Here is a 22,388-nt window from a genome sequence, read left to right on the forward strand (position 1 = left end):
AAGAAGTACGTATAGGTGACAAAACTTAATCATAAAATCAAAAACGATGTAAAAATGACAAATGCGACAAGATTAATTAATTTTAAAATTTAATTTAACATAGAGAAAGGAATTGTTAAATTTATATCATTCAGATATCCCTACAATAAAAAGGCAAATTAAAAAAATATATCTAATGGCTCTGTTTTCTAAGTTCTAGGAAAGTGATATTCGCAATAATGAAAGACAAGAGATATGTCTGATAGTTTTTGAACTAATTCAAAGTTATTGGAGATGTGACGATTTGCTCTAAAAATAACATAAATAATGTCATGTAGAAATGTGGCTAAGAGATGTAGAAAATTTTGATTTTTAAGGCATATTTGCTACTAAAATGTAATAATAATAAATTCGCGCATTAATACCTGCATCTTGGCACTTATCGGCCAATTTTTCGACGAAATTATTAATTCTCTAAGCCTTTTTTTTCTTTTGAAACGGAGAGGAAATGCTTTTACGTATAGCCCACCTCGAGGCGGGGTTATGTAAGACTCACTCCCGACCTAAACAAACGGCCGGGAGAATATCCACTAAAACCCTATGGCCTTCTTCGCGATTGTGGGCGGTGACCAAGAATCTGGCATCTGCACTACTTCCATAATTCTCTGAGACTATTGCTCAGCTTATTGTTATTATTGTTTCGGAAATATGTTTATATCTTTTTGGCTAGAGAAATATTCTTATCTATAGCTACATAGACTTATATTTGAGAAAGAAAAAAAGGCTCTTGAAACATTGTGTTCTTTTTCTAATTTTGGTTTGATACGCACAATCTATATTTCCTATGTCTACGATAATTACGAAAATAGTAAAAGACCAGAATATTTTTATTTCTTTTTTTGTAGAGAACATATAATTTCTTGATTAATTATTTAAATTTAAATGTTTGTGAAGAAAGATTGTTTCAAATGTAAAAGTCGGAGTATATATCAGTTGAGATCTGTTGAATTATTAATCTAGTAAAGTTTAATAACATGCTTGATACGAATAACCTTAAGAAGATATTTATATGACATTATAGACTTGATACATTATATTATGCTGAAAACATTGTCAGTATTCGATAGTTTCTCAAAGAGAGAAGATCACGAATGATTGTTAGCGTAAACATTTTTGGCTAAAAGTAACGACTCGTGGCTGACAACAAATAAGTAAATTAAAAATACAAGATATTCAGATATATTTTTAACATATGTACATAAAACTCGCGATTACAGTGTTTTTCTTTTCAAGATATATTTTGTGTTCAGTTTTCAAGAAGAATTAACATGATCTTTTTATTTCACCTTTTTATTATTTTTATTCTTTGCGTATTACAATAAACATAAAGATATCAAATTGTAATAGCATCTTTTAATCATTTTAACAAATTAGAAATCTTAGAAAGAAACTCCCTTGCTTTAATTGATACACTTTTTTCTTCTTTAATGGATATCTATAGTCATTGTTTTCTAACGTTTTGTTAAGTTAAATATGTAATAAATATAATAAACAATGAATGTTAATTTTTCTTCTTAGTTTAAAAGAAAATGCTTATATAATGATAAATACTAACAAAAATTTTTTTATTTTTATTCACGTTTAATCTGCCTATAAAACATAAATTAATGAAAATTTAAATTTACAACAGCATTACTTTGTTATCTATTTCTTGCGTATATGCACAACTTACTATTATAAATGACAAATAATACGTTGATATTATTAATAAACATTGATAATAACATATTAATAAACAAACATTGAATTATTATGACAAAGCTTAGTTATTAAAGAAAATAACTTTAGATATTATTTATACATGTTTGTCTTTGAATATAAATAATAATTTCCAATAAAATTTTTTAAGAAAACTTTATGATATATTTGTTAATTGGCGAAATTGTCTGTTTTATAGGATGCCATAGCATATATATATATATATAATTTAGAAATATACTCAAGTACATGAAAAAAGAATATAAAAACAGATATAACCTTAATAATATTAAAAATAAATTTGCGAAAAATAAAATTTATTTATAGATCTTTTAATAAGATTAATAGATATCATATTCAATAGATCAGAATAAAATCTTTCAATATTAACAATAAGACGAAGAAATATAACACAATTTAATTTAATTTTAGATCTATAAATAACAATTTATATGTAAATACTTCGTGTTTTAAAAGAAATCACATTTCTAATTTATGTTTAAAAATGCAGTGCATTATATTACTTTCTTGTAAATGTTATTAAAACAATTTAAATATATTATATATCTTTTCTTAAAATGTTGTAATTTTTCTTATGTTTTTTTCATAGAAAAATTGAATTTTGCATTTTCTTTGCATTTATTTAATATAATTTCTATTTTTGTTTTCTGCACCATATTCTGACCAAAGAAATGTTTTTACAGATATCAGAAACAAAAATTAACATGCTGTTCTTAAAATTATTATTAATTGAGTTATTATGTATCAATTTAATAACAATGGCTTTTTTATCGATGAAAATGTGGAAAATAAGTGGCCTAACTTATTTTATTATCAGTTGTCGGACAATATAACTTCGCTTCATTATGATGTAAAAGTAACACTGACACCAAATAATATGAGCGGCGAATCCAATATCACTTTTTATATTACTTGTCCAACACCATATATAATTTTAAACATTCCAAGATTTATGAATATTGATGACATAAGGTTGAAATCGATTGAAAATGGAATGATTTGTTCAATAAATAATTTAATGCATATTATTGATGAGAATCGCCCTTTCGAAGGAAAATTATTGTTTATTGAATCTGTCAATGAATTAATGCCACAAAAATATTTAGAACGTGGAATTTATACTTTACACTTGAAATTCTCATGCACAACAATTCGCGATACAATGGATGTTTTGCAAACTTTCTACAGAAAGAAAGATAAAAGTCGCGGGTAAGTAAAAAATTATTTTAATATTAAAAAATAAGATATTGAATATCTTTATACTATGTTTATATTATGTTTTGTATATATTATCTTTATATTATGTTTTGTAAGAATTATTCTTTATTATTTTTTATAAAACATGTATGCTGTAATGTTATTATTTACAAAATTATAAGTTGTATAAAATTATGTTGTGTAATAATAAAGTTTATACATTAGTCTTATAACATCATAAAACGTATAAAACTTTTCTATATCTGAATATATATACTTCTCTCTCTCTACATATAATATTCTCGATATCTGATATTATATTTTATTTTATTAATATGTATAAATAAATTTTAATTAATTATAAATATATATTTATTGCAAATATATACTTATTATAAATAAATAGTTTAATTATAAACTAATTATAAATATTTTTATTGCATTTGAAATAAATTGCATTGAAATAAATTTAAAATTTAAAATTTTTATATTTCTTTAATATATTATAATTTCTAATATTGTAGCAATAATTACCGACAATTTATTGTTAATTAAAATGTCATTAAAATGTAATAGATTCATATTCGCAACACTAATCTACCCGAGAAAAAACCGACAATTATTTCCATGTTGGGACGAATCGACATTAAGTGCCACCTTCGACATTTCAGTGGAACATCATATAAAATACAAAGTTTTATCAAATATGCCGGTACAAGAATACAAATCTGTAAGCGATTCCATGATGTGCACAGTGTTCCAGATGACACCTCTAATGTCTATATATGAAGTTGCAATTATAATGTCCGATCTACACCAGGTTCTCAATTTGACTGAGACTGTGGTTAACACGTGGTGTAGACCGCATTTGATACCTCAAATGACATTCGCGCAATATATTGCTGGAAATGTAACTGAGTATTTAGAGAATAATTTCGAGATCTTAAAAAAAGTTCTAAAATTGGATTATGTCGCAATTCCAAGTTTAGAAAACAGAAATAGACAGACTTGTGGACTCTTTTTTTACAAGTAATATACACATTCAAGAAATAATTATAATCATCATCTATCAAAACATAATATCACGTTTAATTTTCAAAATTAAAAAATTGAAAATATGTATTTTTCTGCGTTTAGAATTAAATCAATTAGAGGGAGATTATAACAGTATTTTAATACTCAAATTTTAATTATATTTAAAAATTTTTATTTGTAACATTCAAACAACTAAAGAATTTTAGATGTATATGCCTATGGCATATTATGCCATTATTTATTTGTGCCGTTATTTATTTACACGTCATATATGTATTATATACATATATTACATATTTATATTTGTATTATAAAGACATATATACTATAAATTAGTATTGGTACTATAGGTAGTCACTAAATTAATAAATTTACTTTTGAGAAGAAAAGAAAACAATAAGAGTACACATCATAAAGTGTTATAAAATAATTATATATACTTAACAATTACTACAATACAGCTATTTTAAAAAATGTTACAAAAGACTTATATTTTATTTATACAAATTTAATTTATATATTCATGATTATTAAAATTATGTTTTATCATTATTTGAACTTTTTCTTTTTCATCAATATTTGTTCATCTTTAATTTACATAAATATTATGTAACTTATATAGGCTTATAAAAGATTATGATATAATCGTTTCTGAACAATTTTCAGTGAAACAGATATTATCTACAATGAAGAATTACATCCTGCTTCATATAAAACTACAATAATGCGCTCAGTAACTCGTGATATAATACATCAATGGTTTGGTAATATCTTCAAACCATTTTGTCGATCTCATCGGTTATTAAACGAAGGATTTATTATGTTTTTCGAGATACATGTCATCGAAAAGGTTAGCTTACATTTCTATGTATAACACTAATTGACTAATGCAATTACAAATAATATTTTTCTTACCATAAAAATTGTAAAAATTTTTAATAGTTTCTATTTTATACATTAAGAAAAAAGGAAGAAACGCTATAATTATAATATAATCCAATTTTTTAATTTCTTACAATATTTGAATTTTGTTTAGAAAAAATTTAGTTGAACAGATAGAAAGAAGATCCATCATATTATTATTTAGAAATAACATGCAATTATTGTTTGTTAAATAATTTTAATTTTATTTTTAATATTAAATTTTTATATCTATTAATCTTTAAATTAAAAATATAGAATATTTTATAGAAAATAATAGAAAATAATATAAGGTATTTTAACAATAACAAATAATTTTGCATACATTAGTGCGTCATTAAACCGTATTGATTACATAAATTATTGATTCTGTTTGCAGGTCTTTCCAGATTCTCAAATAACAGATTTGTTGATAGTCCAAACTCAACAAGATGCTCTTTATCTAAACTCTTATACTGCTATGAACTTTTTTGCAAAAGACACAAGCAGTATATCTGAAATTTATTCACATTTTTGTTTTTCTCATATGCTAGGTAATTTTTGTGTAATTAAATATATAAATAAAATAAAATAAATGTACACACATAATTGTACATGTAAACATTAGTAAATATAAATAGATAAATTCATCAATGCTAAACAAAAATATCAGAGAAGAGATTAAAACATTTTGATTGTATATTTTTGTCGTTAATTAAAGTTTGCTATAAAAGAAGAAATGGAAATTTATTAAATAATTAGTTAATTAGTTAAATAATAAGTTAATTAAAGTTTAAAATTAGTTCTTCTTATAATATATTATATTCAATAAATTTATAGATATTGTGATACGTAAATTTATTTAAAATTAATATAATTGTATTTTGTATTTTTAAATATAATTATATTTTATTATAGGAACCGCTTTATGGCGCATGTTGAATAGTGTACTTCCTCGCAATTCATTGTGGATAAATTTAAATGAATATTTGAACACTCGGTAAAAGATATTTTCATAAAATAATTTCATATACCATCGTATATGTACAAGAAAAGAACCTATAATAAAACAGTGATACGTACTATATCTACATAATGCATCTACAAAAGTGATGCTATTCACAAATTATGCCAATAATGAAAAATAATGAAAAAAAAATATATTATACATTATATATATATATATATATATATATATATATATATATATATATATAATTTTGTTTCTTAATTTAATAGTGAGAAATCTATTGTAGCGTGAGAAAAGAATTACAAAAATATTTCAAGTAAAATATTTCTAAGAGCATAATATGTGTATCAGTCAGAATAATAAAAATTAACAAATTAATATAAAGTGTAAAAACTATATCTAATAAATTTCACTACATTTATTATGATTATCAAAACTTTATTTTTGATTGTCATAGTTGTTAAAATGAATATTTATCGCAATTTTTAATGCGAATTAATGATGTATAATGTGAAAGAATTACTGCAATATTAAATTTTACAGATTTACTTATTCTAATTCGACTCCCAATGATCTATGGAGTTTAATACAGACTGATATAGATCGTAAATTGAAAAATAAACTATACAATAATCTAAACATAAAACAGATAATGGATATTTGGACTACACAAACGAGTTGTCCTGTGGTAAACGTGATACGAGATTATTCTCATAAGTACGTAAAAATATCGAAAGAAATTGACGGCAAATTGGATCGGAAACCATATTTTATACCTGTGAGCTATACTAAAGAAACGAACATCGATTTCGTTAATATCTCGCCACAAAGATTCGATTATTTAACGCAATCGAATCCCGAGATAAAAATCGACTATGATAATGAAGATAAATGGTTTATTGCTAACATATTGCAAACTGGTAAATATTAAATAATAAAATTAATATCTTTATATATAAATCTCTTTATATCTGTCTCATTATATAAAAAATCTGGTTTTATTACGTATTTTGATATTTTATTTTTTTTACAAGAATTGTGTAATTATTTTTACATCTTATAAACATAATAATATTTTTCTAACACATTCTATAATATTACTCTAAGTTTTAGATTAAACGTACTTTGCATATAAATATTATTTTTGTAACTAAAATTTCAGTTTAAATTTGTACACTTTTATATCCTTTAATATTTCCTTTTATAAAACTTTATTTTTAATTTGATTAATTGATTTGATAATTTTCGTAATTAATAATATTAATACAAGAAATTTCTAAATTTAAAAATATATATACTATCAATTTCTAGTATAATATGCGTATACTTAAAATAGAAAAATATAAAAAGATACATTAATTTGATAATTACTGATGTCTGATTGTTTTGATGCATTGAAAAAATGACCAATAAGATTTATCTGTTAAATAATAGGATATTATCGTGTCAATTATGACACCAAAAACTGGCGAATGATTGCGCGTTATTTAAACTCTAAAAAGTATAGCAATATACATGTTATCAATCGAGCGCAAATCATTGATGATGCGTTCCATCTTGCGATAGGGAAGAAACTTGATTTTTCCATATTTTGGGAACTCGCGAACTATTTATGGCGAGAAAGCAATTATGTAGCATGGTATCCTATGATTAAAATTTTTGAACGTATATCCAGTGCTTTTGCATTGTCAACAACTCATGAATATTTTGAGGTAAACTTTATATGGAATGATCTAATATTAAAAATATAATGATGTAAGTTATAAAATATAATATGTTAAGAGTATATGTATTTAAACGTATGAAACAAACAGATTTATTCAAAAGATTATTAAATTCGAAGCTTATTCAATTACTTATTAATTAAAATGTGCTTTAAAAATAAGATAGTTTTAGTAAATAGGAATGTTATTATTTTTTCGTTTATTATATATATTATATCTGACCTTGTAAATAATATAATATGAAAAATACATTTAATAACTAAAAAAATATATTTTTATCAAATTGTAGGAAATAAAAATGATAATAGGAAGCTTGTTTAATTATGTAGACAAGAATATGTACAATCAAACGAAATCTATCACGATCTTGAATGACAATCTTGCTAAACATTTAAAACAAGAACTCACAAAATGGGGATGTCTTATCAATAATTTCTTATGCCTGAAATGGCCAAAGAACAATATGAATGGCATTTAAAAAATAATAAAACTAACAAGTATGTTTTTTAATCCTTTTTTTATGGTCGCTGTTTGTATCTTGTCCGCTCATTTAATATGTTTTTGTTAAAGACATTGCTAAATATCTATAAAAGCTTTTAAGAGACTTAATTTTCTTTTTTTTTTGGATATTATAGACTTCTACCTGAGTGGAAGAAATTGATATTTTGTAATAGTTTAAAGACTGCAAGCTATAGTGCATGGAACAAAGCATTGATGAACGCGTTGAATGCATATAAAAGACATCTGATTATGAAATGTTGAAATTTCTTAGTTGCTCTGATGATCCGCAAATTGTATCTAATTATATATGGTTTATTTTAAAGACTTTTGAAATAACGATCAGATTTGATAGAAATATCGATTTTAAAACACTAACACGGAAAAAGAGCGTCTTTATGCTATAACTGCTGATATTTTCTTGTCTACTCTTGCCATGCATGTTAAGAATCCTATAGTACTTAATAACACATTGAAGATCTTTGAAAACATAACAAACAGGTAATAACATCTTATAAACATTTAATGCCTATAATTTTGAAAATTTGTTATGTATATATTAATTACAAATTTATATATACTGTTTTGTTCTTATAGCCGAATTAGTACGATTGCAACATTAATTGTCATTATTAATAATGTGTATTCCAAAATGAACTTGACAAGGTAACTTTTATAAATTCAATATTTATTTATATAACTTTGCTAATAAAAAAATTATTACATTTGCTTTTTATAATGGATTAATTACAAAATTATTTATCAATAATAAATTAATAATCTATTTTAGATAAAAAATTTGCTAAGGACATGCCACAATTATTTTCGATACATATGTTTCAATGTATTGAACATAAGATAACAACGCGTTTACTTAAGATCGAAAGTCAGATAGAAATGTATCAAACTATGTTTTCTCGATTGTACTTCATTACGACAACCACAATACGTCCGACTACAGCACATTCAATTGAATCTCCGAAAAACATAACTATGAAACCTGGTAAATCGCCTAGGAGATGGAGTTAAACTTCCTAATTATCTTTGAACATTAATAATGCATATTCTCAAGGCCAACTTATCAAGGTAAATTTATTAATTTTACAAAATCAAAAACTATACTTATTTTAGAAATTTATTTTTCATTTATGTAAATAATATATATATATATATATATATATATATATATATATATACATAATTTTCAAGTTATTAGTATAATTAAGTCGATACATCATTTTTTTTTTACATGTATCATCATAATTATGCTAATTATGTTAAAAAATTTGTCACTTCTGCTTAATTACGAAATTATTAATTGATAACAAATATCCAAATAAAATAAAATTTATTTTAAGTAAATAACTTTACAAAAGATAATAAGCAATATCCATATTTGAACGCAAATTAATCTGATAATAAAATGAATAGATGAAATTTCTTCAAAGTTTATTCGAAGAGATCAGCATGTTCATTTATTTGTTGCAAAAGAATTAACTACAACATGTTCCTAACAACAACTAAAACTGCAGAGCATCTATCGTTTATAAAAGTCAATAAACATAATCATATTATCCAACATTTGGAATATCTTTTCATATATGTATTATTTAATTATTTATATATCTATTGTCTTCAATTACTTTTTATATGTTTTTATATGTTTTGTTTCTAATTATATCGTAAATATCTTTAACGTTATTTTGATTCTTATATATATTATTCAATTTTAATATATTTATATAAATATAAATATATACAATATACATACATATACATATATACAAATGCAAACATAAGTGTATATATGTAATATTATGTGTATTGTTTATACAGAACTCTTTATTAAATATATTAGTACGTAAATATGTTAATTAAACATCAAATATAAAATTTTATATCATATAGGATATACACATTAATATTTGAATGACTCATTATTAATATATAATTAATACAATTATTGTAATAATTAATATTGTAATAATTATTATTAGCTTTACTATTTTATGTTGCCGGAATTTGTATAATACTTTTATTATTTTGTTACTAATTTATTTATAATATTATATATTATAAATGTTATATATTAAAAATAATTTTTTCAATTTATTGCAAAATAATGAATATTGTAATAACGATATTTAATGGAATAATAATTTTAATGCCAAAATATATATTTTTCTATGTTTTTCTTCGTCTTCATTTTCTTCTATCTTTTAAAAAATTCTATTTAAACATTAGGTATTAAACATTAAAAACATTTTAGAATGTAGATTATAATAGAGAAATAATTTGTTTTCTTTTTATAAAAAATGATTTTTTATTGATCTAAATTATTAAATAACATAATTGATATTTGTTTAAATATCCTTTTTTATTTAAATTTTCATTCAAAGACAAATGTGATTTTAAGTAAATTTTTTCTTTTTATTGTTTATTTATTATTTATCATATTAAATTTTATAATTATTTACGCAATTATTATTTACGATAAATGTAGGCGACATAGAATATGCATTTCTAGAACTAATTTTATATCAGGCTCTTTTCATCACAGTTTATATGCTAATATCAAAACAATCTTTCTTTAATAAATGTAGTGAGAACAAATGTTTACTTTACTTTTTCAATTTTTTAACAATAATAATATATATATATATATACCGCCGGGTGTCCGGCGTCAATCGCATCACCCGTCGTATGCAGATAGAACAGGTAAAACAGGAGAAAAATCATGTACCATTTTTTTTATAACGCTTAATAAAAGAGTTATTATTGAATAAAGTCTGACCAATCATCGCCGATCTTTAGCTAAACGCACGTAAGTAAGGCACTGTAAACAGCTGAGCGCTCACGCACACATGCCAGGCATGTGGCTCATTGACGTGTGTTCAGCTAAAGGTCTGCGCTGAATTGTCAGACTTCACTCAATAATCTTTTATTAAGCATTATCGAAAAAATGGTACAGGACTTTTCTTCTCAGTTTTATCTGCTCTATCTGCACATGATGGGTGATGCGATTGACGCCGGACACCCTGTATGTGTATATATATATATATATATATATATATATATATATATATATATATATATATTTGTAACAAAATTATAATTTTAAATTTTCTCGATAATGTTTGTTTGAAATGACTCAAAAATGAAATTCTTGTTCATCTCTTTTTTGTTATTGAAGCATGTGCTCGAAAAGAACCTCCTTTCTCCAATTAAATTTAGTTTATTCAAAATGTAATTTGTTTAACAAGATATAAAAATGTAAAAAAAGATATTTAAAATAAAAAAATTTTAAACTTTGTATATAATCTATTTTATACAAAAAATCTAACTAATAGAGGCAAAAGCTAATTCTTTATAAAAATAAAAGAAAAGTAAAAATATATTTCTTCTTGCATAAAACATATAATTTTATAGTCGAATTTTTTAAATGCTTTTAAAAAGCATTTAAAAATTCGTCTATAAACTGATAAAAAATTTTTTTAATTTTTAAAAGCTACACACAAAATATATGTATATATTCGTCGAGAATTGTTGTGCTTTGTTTCCTATCAATCTAGCAAGGTCTAATAATATGCTTGATACATATAATTTTAAGAAAATATTTACATGACATTAAGTACTTCATATATTATATTATGTTCAAAATGTTGTCAGTATTCGATAGTTATTCGAAACAAAAGATCACGACTGAGAATCTAAACATTTTTGGCTAAAAGTAAAACTCGTGGCTGATTCAACAAGGTAAATTATATATAAGATATTTAGATATTTCGTTTTAAACATATGTATATAAAAATATATATAAAAATGACAATGTTTTTTTCCAGAATACATTGTTCAGTTATCAAGAAAAATTAACATGTTTTTTTTATTTTTTATTCTTTATGTATTACAATAAACATAAAAATTCTGACAAATTATGATCTTTTAATCATTTTACAAATTAGAAATCTTAAAAAGAAATTGTCTATGCTTTCACATTTTTTTTCTTAATGGATATCTAGAGTCATTATTTTCTAACGTTATATTAAGTCATATATGTAATAAATATAAAAAAGGGCAAGCAACAGATGTTAATTTATTATATTAATTTTTCTTCTTAGAAAAATGTTTATATATATGCTTTATTATAAAATGCTTACAATAAATATTAACGAAAAGTTTATATTCACGTTTAATTTAATTTGCTTATAAAATGTAAATTGAAATAACTTAATTTCACAATAGTGCTACTTTATTATCCGTTTCTTCTGTGACAATTGCAAATGACAAATAAATATTGACAACATATTGATAAACATATGTAAAATTATCAAGCTTAGTTATTAGAGAAAATTACTTTATATATTACATACATATGCTTATATTTGAATTTAAATAATTTCTAACAAGATCTTTTAAAAAAACTTTTTATGATACATCTATTAATTTCGCGAAATTGTATGTTATGTATGATGTCAGTATATATACATGTGATGTAGAAATATACATAATTACATTAAAAAAAGAATATAGGAAGGAAAAACAGATATAACCTTGATAATATTGAAAAATAAATTTGCGAAAAGTAAAATTTATTTTTAGATCTTTCAATATTAGGACAAAATATATATAATACAATTTAATTTATATGCTATAACTGACAATTTATATATAAATACTTCGTATTTTAAGAAAAATCACATTTCTAATTTATATTTAAAAATGTATAAAAACGCAGTGCATATAAATTTTTCGTAAAAGTTATTAAAACAATTTATATATATCATACATCCTTTCTTAAAGTGTTGTAATCTTTTTTCCATTTTTTTTCATATAAAAACTAAGTTTTGTATTTTCTTTGTATTTATTTATTCTCTTTTTTTTATTTTCTGCATCATATTTCCTTACCCCAAAAATATGTTTTACAGATTTCAGAAATAAGAATTAACATGCTGTTTTTAAAATTATCATTAAATGGATTATTAAGTATCATTTCAATAGCACTGGCTTTTCCTATTGATGAAAATGTGGAAAATAAATGGTTCAATATGTTTAATTACGAGTTATCGAATAATATAACATCACTTCATTATGATGTAAAAATAATATTAACACAAAATCATATAAATGGCGAGTCTAATACCTTTTTTATATTAATTGTCCAATATCGAATATAATTTTCAATATGCCAATGCTTATGAAAATTGATGATATAAAATTGAAATCAATTGAAAATGGAATGATTTGTCCAATAAGTTATTCAATGCATATTATTGGTGATAATCTTCATTCCGAAAGACAATTATTAATTATTGAACCCTTCAATCAATTAATGTTACAAAAATATTTAGAATACGGATCTTATACTTTATATTTGAAATTCTCATGCCCAATAACTCCCGTTATAATGGATATTATGCAAACTTTGTATGCAAAAGAAGATAAAGATTATGGGTAAGTTAAAATTAAAATGTTAAAAATAAGATATATATCTTTATATATTATATTTTATAAAATTATTCTTTGTTATTTAGAAAAAAAACGGGTGTGCTGTGTATTGTTATATGCAAAATTATAAGTTGCATAAAACTTTGTTGTGTAATAATAAAATTTATACATTAGTTTTACAACGTCATGCATAAAATTTCTCGATATCTGAATATATTCATTAATTTTATTAATATGCATAAATTTTTTAATTACATCTTATTTATGCCAAAATAAACTTCAAATTTAAAAATTCTTGACATTTCTTTAATTATATGTATTATAATTTCTAATATTGTAGCAATAATTATTGACAATTTATCCTTATTTAAAACATATCATTAAATTTAATAGGTTCATATTCGCAGCAATCCAGCCGAAAAGAGCTCGACAATTATTTCCATATTTGGAGCCAACATTGAGAGCCACCTTCGACATTTCTGTAGAACATCATATAAAATACAAAGTTTTATCGAATATGCCGATACAAGAATACAAATCTTTGAACGATTCCACAATGTGTACAGTGTTTCAGACGACACCTTTAATATCTATATATGAAGTTGCAATTATAATGTCTGATCTATCCCAGGTTCTTAATTCGACTGAGACTGTGGTTAACACATGGTGTAGACAACATTTGATACCTAACATGATATTCGCGCAATATGTCGCAGGAAATGTAACTGAGTGTCTAAAAATGATTTTAAGATCTTGAAAAAATTCCAAAAGTGGATTTCATCGCTATTCCAAATTTAGAAGACAGAATCAAGCAGACTTGGGGACTCGTCCTTTACAAGTAATGCATAAATTTAAGAAATAATTACAATCATGATCAATTAAAATATAATAACGCGTTCAGCTTTCAAAATTTTAAAAATAAAAATATGCAATTTTCTGCGTTTATAATTATAATTCAATTAAAAGAGATTTTTAACAGCATTTATTATTAAAATTTTAATTTTAAAATTATTTATTTCTAATACTTCAAAAATTTTATATATATATATATATGCCCATGACATATATTTATACCCCGAATATATTATATCTTATATCTATTATATATTATATATATTATATCTATCCTTTATCTATTATATATTTATATTTATATTATAAATATATATTATAAAAATTATAGTTACTAAATTCATTTCACTTTTGAAAGAAGATAAACAATAAATATAATAAAAATGATAAATTAAATAAAATAATTAATTATTAATTAATAATTAAATTTATATAATTAATAATTATAATTAATTAATTACAATAAATATATTACATTTAACGTGTATTTTAAAAATGGTTACAAAAACTTAATTTTAACCATTTATTCTAATTTAACTAATCTATTCATATGCTTATTAAAATTGTGTTTTTCAATATTTGTACTTTCTTTCTCTTTATAATATATGTCTATATTTAATTTAGATAAGTAGTATGTGCAAATCGTGGTATGTACGAGCGTGATGCAAACTATGTAGGCTTGTAAAAGCTTTTAATATAATCATTTTTGAATAATTTCCAGTGAAGCAAATATTATTTACAATGAAGAATTACATCCTGCTTCGTATATAATAATGCGCTCAATAATTTATGATATAATATATCAATGGTTTGGTAATCTCTTCGATCCACTTTGTCGATGTCATCAGTTATTAAATGAAGGATTTATGATGTTTTTCGAAATACATATCATCAAACAAGTTGGTTTATTTTTAACACTAATTGCCTAATGTAATAATATTTTTGTTATTGTAAAAATGTAAAAAATTTTAATAGTTTTAGCTAATTAATAAATTATAATTCGATTTTTTCAATTACTTATAATATCTGATCTTTGTTTAGAAAAATTTAGTTGAGTAAATAAAAGAAATATACATCGTATTATTATGTAGAAATATTTTGCAACTAACGTTTGTTAAATAATTTTAATTCTATTTTTTATCAAATAGTTATATTTATTAGTATTTAAATAAAAATATTACAATTTTTATGATATAAAATATCTTAAGTTATTAAAAAAACATAATCTTAAATTATTAAAACTAACATAATCTTAAGTTAATAAAAATAACAAATAATTTTGCATGCATTAGCGCGTATCGTTAAATCATATTAATCACATAAATCTGTTTGCAGATCTTTCCAAATTCTCAAATAACAGATTTGTTGATAGTCCAAACTCAACAAGATGCTCTTTATTTAAACTCTTATCTTGCTATGAACTTTTTGCAAAAGACACAAGTAGTATATTTGAAGTTTATCCAGATCTTTCATTTTCTCGTATGATGGGTATATAATTTTTTTGTATTTACTAAAATTAATACAATTTTTTATATATAAATAAAATAAATGTGCATACACAATATACATACAAATATTAGCAATTATGAATAAACAAGTTTATAAATGCTAAACAAAATAAAAATATTATAGAGATAAAAGATTAAAAGGTTGTACCATTTTTGCCGTTAATCGAAGTTTGCTATAAAGAAAAAAGAAATAAAAATTAAAGTTAGAAACTAATTATTCTTTGTGTATTACACATTCACGAATTTATGAATATTATGATATGTAAAATTTAAAATAAATATATTTATATTTGATGTATTCATTATAGGGGCCGCTTTATGGCGCATGTTGAATAGTGTACTTCCTCGTTATTCATTGTGGATAAATTTAAATGTGTATTTGAACACTCGGTAAAAGATATTTTAATAAAATAATTTTATATACTATAATATATGTATAAGAAAAGAACCTGTAATAAAAACAATAATATATAATGTATCTTCAAAAGTGATGCAACTTCACAAATTGTGCCAAATAATGAAAAATAATGAAAAAACATACATTATATATATAATTTTTTCCTTAATTTAATAGTGAGAAATCTATTGTACTGAGAAATTAATTTGTAATGTGAGAAAAAATTACAAAGATATTTTAAGTAAAATATTTTTAAATATATATATATATTTAGAAATATTTTACTTAAAATATCTTTTGTAACTTTTTCCCACATTACAAATATATATATATATATATATATATATATATATATATATATATATATATTAGTCAAAGTAATAAAGAATTAACAAATTAATAGAAAATCTTTTTAAAAAGAAAATTGAATTTAATAAATTTAGCGTTACTACATTTATTTCTATCAAAACTTTATTTTGGATTGATATAGTAATTAAAACAAATATTTATTGTAATTTTTAATGTGAATCAATGATGTATTATGTAAATTGCCGCAATGTCAAATTTTACAGATTTACTTATTCTAATTTGGGAACTCCCGATGATTTATGGAGTTTAATAGAGACTGGTGTACTCCGTAAATTAAAAAATAAACTATATAATAATCTAAACATAAAACAGATAATGGATATTTGGACTACACAAACGAGTTGTCCTGTGGTAAACGTGATACGAGATTATTCTCATAAGTACGTAAAAATATCGAAAGAGATTGACGGCAAATTGGATCAGAAACCATATTTTATACCAGTGAGCTATACTAAAGAAACGAACATCGATTTCGTTAATATCTCGCCACAAAGATTCGATTATTTAACGCAATCGAATCCCGAGATAAAAATCGACTATGATAATGAAGATAAATGGTTTATTGCTAACATATTGCAAACTGGTAAATATTAAATAATAAAATTAATATCTTTATATATAAATCTCTCATATATGTCTCATTATATAAAAAATCTGGTTTTATTATGTATTTTGATATTTTATTTTTTTACAAGAATTGTGTAATTATTTTTTACATCTTATAAACATAATAATATTTTTCTAACACATTCTATAATATTACTCTAAGTTTTAGATTAAACGTACTTTGCATATAAATATTATTTTTGTAACTAAAATTTCAGTTTAAATTTGTACACTTCTATATTCTTTAATATTTCCTTTTATAAAACTTTATTTTTTAATTTGATTATTGATAATTTTCGTAATTAATAATATTAATACAAGAAATTTCTAAATTTGAAAAATATATATACTATCAATTTCTAGTATAATATGCGTATACTTAAAATAGAAAAATATAAAAAAGATACATTAATTCGATAATTACTGATGTCTGATTGTTTTGATGTATTGAAAAAATAACGAATTTACGATTTACAAAATAACGAATTACGAAATAACGAATTTAACGAAAGATTTATTTGTTAAATAATAGGATATTATCGTGTCAATTATGACACCAAAAACTGGCGAATGATTGCGCGTTATTTAAACTCTAATAAGTATAGCAATATACATGTTATCAGTCGAGCACAAATTATCGATGATGCATTCCATCTTGCGATAGAGAAAAAGCTTGATTTCTCCATATTCTGGGAACTCGTGAGCTACCTATGGCGAGAAAGCAATTATGTAGCATGGTATCCTATGATTAAAATTTTTGAACGCATATCCGGTGCTTTGGCATTTTCAACAACTCATGAATATTTTGAGGTAAACTTTTTGTCAATAACGAAGTATATCAATAAAATTATATTGGATATTAATATATATAAAGTTATTTTTCATAATTCTTCATCGTTCTGATATAATATTTTAGAAATTAAAATATGTATTTAAAGAAAGTTTTAATTATAAGTTAATTATAATGTTTCATTATAAGTTATAAGTTAATTATAATGTTTCATTATAAGTTAATTATATATTGATTTTTATTCAAGTTTGGAAATATTACTTATAGCGTCATGATTTTTATTCAGTAAATGCATTACATAAAAAGTAATTTTTAAATATTTGTCGATAATGAGTATAATAAATTCCGTAGTAATTGGTCTCCAATAATTTTTGTCATTTTTTTCGAAATCTATGCGATATAATTTTCAAACGAGCAAATACATATAAAAAGCATTAAATTCGTTTAAGAATCTATAATTTAAAATTTTTTCCTCTTTTTTACAATCTCTTTTTTATAAAAAAAACTTTCTTATAATCTTGGATGACTTTTCTTTTAAACCGAATCATATATAATGTAAGCTTTTCTTTTTCTTTTCTCATAATTTTCTGTAACTTAAAGATGAATTTCTGAAATCGTAACTATAGTAAATATAACTATAGTATTATGTCGGAGTTTTGAATTTTCATAAAATTATAATTAAATTATTAAAATTATATAGTTTTGATATTTACAGCACATTTCTTTATTTCAAAAAAGATTTCCTTTATAATATTTTTTGCGTCTTTTTTTTTAATTGAAAAAAATATACAAAATATTCAAAATTATAAAATTAGTTATAATGTATTTTATATCAATATTAAAATTATCGCTTTTGTTATATTTTTCTATAAAAAGTTCTTTTGAGTAATTTTATTTATACTTTCTTGTAGAACTATAAATTTTATAATAACTTTAGAATTATATTTTATAATATTGCATAATTATAGTAGGTTTTATAATAATTTTAGAAATTGAACAATTTGTTATTTATTATATAATGATAATAGTAACAAATTATTTTATAATAATATTAATAATGAATAACAATTTATTGTTTTATAACCTTTTACGAGAAACAGTAATGTGTGAATTTCTTTTATTAAATAAATTTTTTAATCTTGTTTGTATTTCCATTCGAAGTTCAATTTCCAGATAATACTAATGTCTTTAGTTTCACATTTTAGAAACATTATAAACATTTAATATATAAATTATTATTTATTATAAGTTTTTATTATATATTAACATTACAATAATATTACATATTATTACATATAAATTTATTGAAAAAACTTTTTTCTACTTTTTATAATTATATTACAAATTATATTTTAATAATATTATTTTAAATTGTTGGATTTTAAAAATTATAATAAAACTAACAACTTATAATAATACAAAAATATAATGAATTACATAATAATAAATATACACAAATTTGTTTTATTATAAAATATTTGTAATAAATGTTAAAAGTTTATAAGTATTTTACAAAATAAATTTTACTAAATTGTGAGTTATAGAGATTGAGATGTAATATGAGATGTAATATGATACATGATAATTTTTTTTTCTCACTTTAAATCGTGTTTATTTTATAACATATTTGTATAAAATTGTATAAAATTGAGCTTTTCCATAATTTTATATGAAATGATTTATTAGTAAAAATATAATGGCGTAAGATATAAATATGATATGTTAAGAGTATATATTAAACATACAGATTTATTCAAAAAGTATTTAATTCAAATATCTTATTTTAATCACTTACTAATTAAAAGTGTTCCGGAAATAAAATAGTTTCAGTAAATGGGAATGTTATTATTTTTTTGTTTCTATATTATGTCTTTTTATAAATAATATAATATGATAAATATTTTTAATAAATAAAAAATATATTTTTACCAAATTATAGGAAATAAAAATGAAAATAGAAAGCTTGTTTAAATATGTGAACAAGAATATGTACAATCAAAATAGCCCTATCATACTCTTGAACGACGATCTTAACAATCATTTAAAACAAGAACTCACAAAATGGGATGTTTCATCAATAATTCCTTGTGCGTGGAGATGGCCAAAGAACAATATGAATGGTATTTAAAAGATATTAAAACTAACAAGTATGTTCTTTTTATTTCTTTTTTATAGATGCTTTTAAATCTTGTTCGCGTTTAATATACAATTTGTTAAAGACATTGTATGTATATGCTAAATATCTATAAAAGATTTTTAGGGATTAAATTTTTTTTATATTACAGACTTTTGCCTGGGTGGAAAAAATTGATATCTTGTAATAGTTTAAAGACTGTTAACTTTAGTGTATGGAACGATGTATGGAACATCGCTGTGAATGTATATATGAAAACATTTGATTATGAGATGTTAAAATTTCTTAGTTGTTCTGATAATCCGCAACTCATATATTTTTATCTGTGGTTTATTTTAACGACACTTGAAATAGAAATAATTAAATCTGATAAAAATTTTGGAACACCAACGTGGAGAAAGCAGCATGATTGTGTTGTAACTGATATTGCCCTATCTACTTTTGCTATGCATGCTAAGAATCCTATAATACTTAAAGAAATATTAAAGAATTTTGAAAATATAAAAACAGGTAGTAATATCTTTTTTTATAAATATATAATGCTTATAATTGTGAAAATTTATTATGTATATATTTATATTAAATTAATTATATTAATATTATATTAATTTAATTAATAAATATTATATTAAATTAATTATATTAATATTATATTAATTTAATTAATAAATATTATATTAATTTAATTATATTACTATTATATTAATTTTATTAATCAATATTATATTCAATTAATTAAAAATTTATACTGTTTTGTTTTTATAGAATCAGTGCGATTGCACTAGTTGTCATTATTAATAATGTGTATTCCAAGAATGAACTTGACATGGTAAATCTTATAAATCTAAATTCAATATTCATTTATATTATTGTATTAATAATACAAAAAATTATAACATCTGCTTTTTAGAATGGGTTAATTGTTTATCGATAACAATTTTAATAATCTGTTTTAGATAAAAGAATTTGTTAAGCAGAGGCCACAATTATTTTCAGTACATATATTTCAATATATTGAACATAAGATAACAACGCGTTTGTTTGAGATCGAGAATCAGATAAAATTTTATCAAATTATGTTCTCCAATCACATTTAATTACGATATCAGTTACAATATGTTCAATTATATCCAACTGCAATGCGTCCAACTACAGCACATCTAATTAAAACTCTAAAGAACACAACTATAAAATCCGATAAATTGTTTCACAATTAGAGTAAAACTTCCTAATTATTTTTGAATGTTGAATAATGTGTATTCCAAGGACCAACTTCTTACAATAAACTTATTGATGTGCCACAGTAAACGGCTGAGCGCACACGACCAGGCGCTAAAATTTATTTTAGATAAATAAATTTGCAGAAGATATTAAGCAATATCTATATTCAAACGTTGAACATAAAAATACGTTAATCTGAAAATAAATTCAATAAACAGTCAGATGAAATTTCTAACAAAGTTTATTCGAAGAGATTAACATCATCGTGTCCATTAATTGCAAAAAAATTAACTACAACATGTTCCCAACAACAACTAAAACTGCAGAGTAGCTATCATTTATAAAAAGTCAATATATACGTAGTCGTCATAATGTCCAACGATATAAACATTTGGAATATCTTTTTATATATGTATTAATTAATTATTTATTATTTATATATCTATTGTCTTCAATTATTTCTTATATGTTTTTTATCTGCTATGTTTCTAATTATATCATAAATATCTTTAACGTTAAATTGATTTTTATATATATTATTCAATTTTAATATATTTATATAAATATAAATATATACAATATACATATACATACATATATACAAATGCATACATAAATGTATATACGTAATATTATGTGTATTGTTCATATAGAACTCTCTATTAAATATATTAATACGTAAATATGTTAATTAAACGTCAAATATAAAATTTTATATCATATAGGATATACACATTAATATTTGGATGACTTATTAATATATAATTAATACAATTATTGTAATAATTAATATTGTAATAATTATTATTAGCTTTACTATTTTATGTTGCCGTAATTTTTATAATACTTTTATCATTTTGTCACTAATTTATTTATAATATTATATATTATAAATGTTATATATTATAAATAATTTTTTCAATTTATTGCAAAATAATGAATATTGTAATAACGATATTTAATGGAATAATAATTTTAATGCCA

General features: G+C 22.0%; 1 protein-coding gene across 2 annotated transcripts; it reads left to right on the forward strand.

Annotated features, from left to right (window-relative positions):
• The first annotated feature begins 4,655 nt into the window (after positions 1–4,655).
• On the forward strand, positions 4,656–20,684 carry LOC126851999 (aminopeptidase N-like). 2 transcript variants are annotated; one of them, XM_050596435.1, is made up of 7 exons: positions 4,656–4,840; positions 5,291–5,444; positions 5,809–5,890; positions 6,404–6,780; positions 17,792–18,069; positions 19,989–20,196; positions 20,335–20,684. In XM_050596435.1, exons 1-6 carry the CDS (start codon positions 4,715–4,717, stop codon positions 20,175–20,177), a joined length of 1,206 nt encoding a protein of 401 aa, XP_050452392.1. In that variant the 5' UTR covers positions 4,656–4,714; the 3' UTR covers positions 20,178–20,196; positions 20,335–20,684. The 2 variants fall into 2 exon arrangements, with proteins under 2 accessions (XP_050452392.1, XP_050452391.1); XM_050596434.1 differs by lacking the exon at positions 6,404–6,780 and adding an exon at positions 16,857–17,236.
• The last annotated feature ends 1,704 nt before the right edge of the window (positions 20,685–22,388 follow it).

Source organism: Cataglyphis hispanica, chromosome 9 (assembly GCF_021464435.1).
Source record: "Cataglyphis hispanica isolate Lineage 1 chromosome 9, ULB_Chis1_1.0, whole genome shotgun sequence".
NCBI classification, from domain to species: Eukaryota; Metazoa; Arthropoda; class Insecta; order Hymenoptera; family Formicidae; genus Cataglyphis; species Cataglyphis hispanica.